At 33.6% G+C, this 3,781-nt stretch overlaps 1 protein-coding gene across 1 annotated transcript; it reads right to left on the bottom strand.

The window, feature by feature from the left end:
- Window positions 1–332: 332 nt before the first annotated feature.
- Window positions 333–2,516, bottom strand: LOC134693515 (uncharacterized). Its single transcript, XM_063554351.1, has one exon. It carries the CDS (start codon window positions 2,514–2,516, stop codon window positions 333–335), a length of 2,184 nt encoding a protein of 727 aa, XP_063410421.1.
- Between the last annotated feature and the right edge of the window lie 1,265 nt (window positions 2,517–3,781).

Raw genomic sequence — 3,781 nt, 5'->3', positions numbered from 1 at the left:
ACTGCAATAATACGCTCATTACCGTCCTTTAAGGTTTTTACGTATACATAGCTATCAAACTTGGAGTTCCAGCAAATCATAACTCCACCATTACCACGTGAACGCACAGAGTGTACTTTCGGGAAGTTAGTCACTTGATCTTATAGCATAATTAAAATGTTTAAGAAATTGTGTAGCCTCTTGTTGTTCATATTGCCACAACCAGTGCTCTTGTAGACAGATAAAATCATTAAAAGGTAAAATTTCCTCCAAATAAGGAGCATTGCCTCGAATGCCTTCTATATTAAAAGTTAAAAGTTTAAAATGGTCAATCGCGTCCCTCGATTGCACGGTTACATCTCCCGAATGTCCGGTTCTGTCATTCCTTTGTCTAGAAAAGGATCTGAACATTGACTATCAATGAATTTGGTTTCATTAGATGGTACCACTATGTTTTCAATGACTTTGGTTTCACTAGATTGTAATAAGGTATTGTTAACTTCACTATGATTGTTGATGTTAGGTTTGTTATTCGCTTGAATTAATTTAGATGATGAAGATGGAGAGTCATCTCTTTTGTTTTGACTATATATTCTTGAAACTGATTCACCGTATGATGGAGGATGTGTTCTCTTTGTGTGTGATGGGCCTCTACGAGTGTTAGAGTTGGCCTGAGCATTACTAAGGTTACGATTAGAATAATGACCAGTGGGTGGTTTAGTTAAATGATGCGAATTTCTTTGATGAAGAGATTGACTTGAGTCGGTATGTACTTGATTTATAGATTGAGCAGACTGAGTGATGTTTGACGAGACATGAGCATTGTGAAACGGATGAGACGGAGTAAACGAATTGTGTCCTGGATGAGCGAGATTAATTTCATGTTGATAAATCGGGTTTACCGGAATATGCATATTTGGAACCTGTCTAAAAGGAGCGGTAAAGCTGTTTCCATGATGAAAGTATGAATGAGGATGTACATTATGCTGAAAATGAGTTTGAATTGGAAAAGATGGAGCATACGGATTTTGAACTGTTGAGAATGGAGTATGTGGATTTTTCATCATAGTGTTCTGAAGATTATCGATTCTAGAGTTCAGATTTGAGAAGGCAAGCATGTGTTGGTAGTCCATGAGAGTAGCAAGCTTCTTTTCTATATTGTCCATGTTTTCCTTGTACCCAGAATTGGGAAGTCCATTCATGTTGTTTTGATTGTTCGTAAAAGTTTGTGTACTTGTATACTCATTACTGGGTTTTGCAGATTTTAGCAAATTTATAGTTCTCTCTTGATCATTAATTTTCTGCTCAAGTTCTATGATAAAAGATCTAAGATTATCATTCTCTAACATTAATTTATTTGGAGCTTTCTTCTTGCTTTTAATTGGTGATATGATAGATGATATTGCACCTGATGATACTGAGGTTGTATTTGTTGTATTACAACTGGAAGTTGATTGTATTTGATGAAGAGTAGAAGTCAGACATGCAGTACTAAAATTTGAACTAGTTGTTGTTGGAATAACATATGGCACAGAGTTAGCAACTGATATAGATGACTTAAGAACACTAGAAGATGAAGATGTAGATATGTTTGATATAACGCCACTTGAAGGTAAGTTTATGTTAGCTGAAGACGGTATAGAAGGTATCGGTTCATCTGTTGGTATACACAAAGTCTCAATTGTACTAGTAGTGTTTGTATGTAAAAGGTCATTACAACATAACGGGCATGTGAATGGTGCTATTGATGGTATTTTGTCCACCTTAGATTTGTTTAGTTGAACACATGAGTAATGAAACCATTCAAGACAAGTGTCACAGTTAATTGTGTCATCATTTGCAACATCAGAGCAAATTGGACATCGAGATGTTGTATCTATGTGTGCCATATTAACTGAGGCCGACGTATTTGTACTAAGACTATCTGTTATGGCAAGAGTCTGTCTCTCAGAACTTTTATTGAGGTGATTCTCAGAAATAGTTTCTATCTTTGAGTTAACAATCATACCTTTAACACTATTGTTGATGATATCAATATTATCTGAGTGTTGATGTAAATATTCAAGAATTGGAGTAAAAAAGTTGTCTACAAAATATCGTACTCCATTGCCATTGGCCACTATTGATGATGTAGAGTTATAAAGATTGACCGTAAATTTAAGTTGTTTATTTGTCGAATTACTACTTCCCTTTGTTAGGGTGACTTTGATTGTCTGGAATACTATAGTGTTAACTTGGTCTACATTGTTTTGAACAGAGAAGCCTAGTGACGGAAAGTCTGAGCATGACATTGTGTCAAGTTTATCAAATAGTTGGACTTTCAGTATTTCATATGCAGCAGTACTAAGTTCAGCTCTGAAGTTATTGTTAGACTTCATGGCAAAAGTTACCATATTTCTATCGCAAGAATCTTCTTTCTTATTCATTGCTTTTTCTGGGCCCATAACATATGGTTTAACTTTAATTGTGGTATCAGTAGGTTGTTTGTGTTGGTGAATTCTTGCCGAGATTCGAACTCCTACTTTTTCCATTGACATGATGTAACCACTTTGGAATAATAATTGTTCAGTATTCTAAGTGTTCTTGGTTAGTTAAATACTAACTGGATACCACAATATTAAAAATAACTCAGAGAGACATCGAGGACAACATTGGATAAGATATATTTAAAATGTAAAAACAAAAAATAAACTTTTTACAAGATGGCGGCGAGGACTAAAAAAGTGTGTTAAGTGATAAAAGACGATTTAAAAATATATACACGCTTTAAAATGGATAAAAAGTGTGGTGAGAGTGACTATACATAAGTGTTCAATCAGTAGACTGTGATGTGACTTAAAACTTTGCGATTAAAAAGATAAAATTGGTGCTCAGGTGATTCGTCCTTCCTTCTACGCCGGTGCCATATGTCGAGCCATCAGACTATATGGGGCTCATACAGGATCCTGTCCTCAAGCACCTGTGGTTCTCACCTGTGGTACTTCAACCGTGGTACTTTCTAAAAGCTAAATGGGTAAGGTACATTTTTTCCTCAAAGTAGGAGTGCTCCAGATATATAACGGAGAAAATTAACTGAACAGAACATGACAGTGGGACGAGTTGGTGAATAAATGGGGCGATTTTCCAATGAGGACGAGTCACATATTCATACAACAAAACAAACAAACAAACAAATATTTTATTTGCCAATCACGGCGCCCAGAATGAGCAGAATAATTATAATACAATTTTCAAACATAATGTAAAGTAAATTCAAAATAGGTTAAACATAATATGATTGATTTTGATTTAGTTGATTGATATAATATTAAAGAAAATGAAGTAGGCAATTTGTAAATAATAAACATATATAATACAATATGACCAATAGTCTGTTATTCTGGTCCCTTTATTGGACAGCACACCTCGTAGTATATACTAATAATTTATCAAATGTAAAAGAAATAACTTATGTAAATGCATATTTGATCATACATAATTTTATATAGAGAAATCTAATTTAATATAGTGTATTTCTGTTTATATTTAAAACCTCTAATAACTGACAAATTATTATCAAAATGTTTTTATCTTCATTTCCCATTAGCCAAATAAAAAGGGATTTGTTATCAAGTTTTGAAATATTTTTATTTTTACTATATATTTTGCTTAGAAAGGGATTTCTAACATTATCCAGAGTTTTACATGTTAAAAGAAAATGCATCTCATCTTCTATTTCCTCATTACAGAGTTTGCATATTCTATTTTCTAGTTTAATATTAAAATAACGACCTTTTTCTATTTCAAGTTTGTGAGCTCCAAT

This window comes from Mytilus trossulus, chromosome 12 (genome assembly GCF_036588685.1).
Source record: "Mytilus trossulus isolate FHL-02 chromosome 12, PNRI_Mtr1.1.1.hap1, whole genome shotgun sequence".
Lineage (NCBI taxonomy): Eukaryota > Metazoa > Mollusca > Bivalvia > Mytilida > Mytilidae > Mytilus > Mytilus trossulus.
The sequence above is the reverse complement of the archived record's forward strand: the minus strand, read 5'-3'. Positions and strand labels throughout refer to the sequence as shown.

Excerpts from the sequence above, each read along its gene's own strand:
- LOC134693515 (XM_063554351.1), bottom strand. The coding sequence starts at position 2,516 with ATGTCAATGGAAAAAGTAGGAGTTCGAATCTCGGCAAGAATTCACCAA.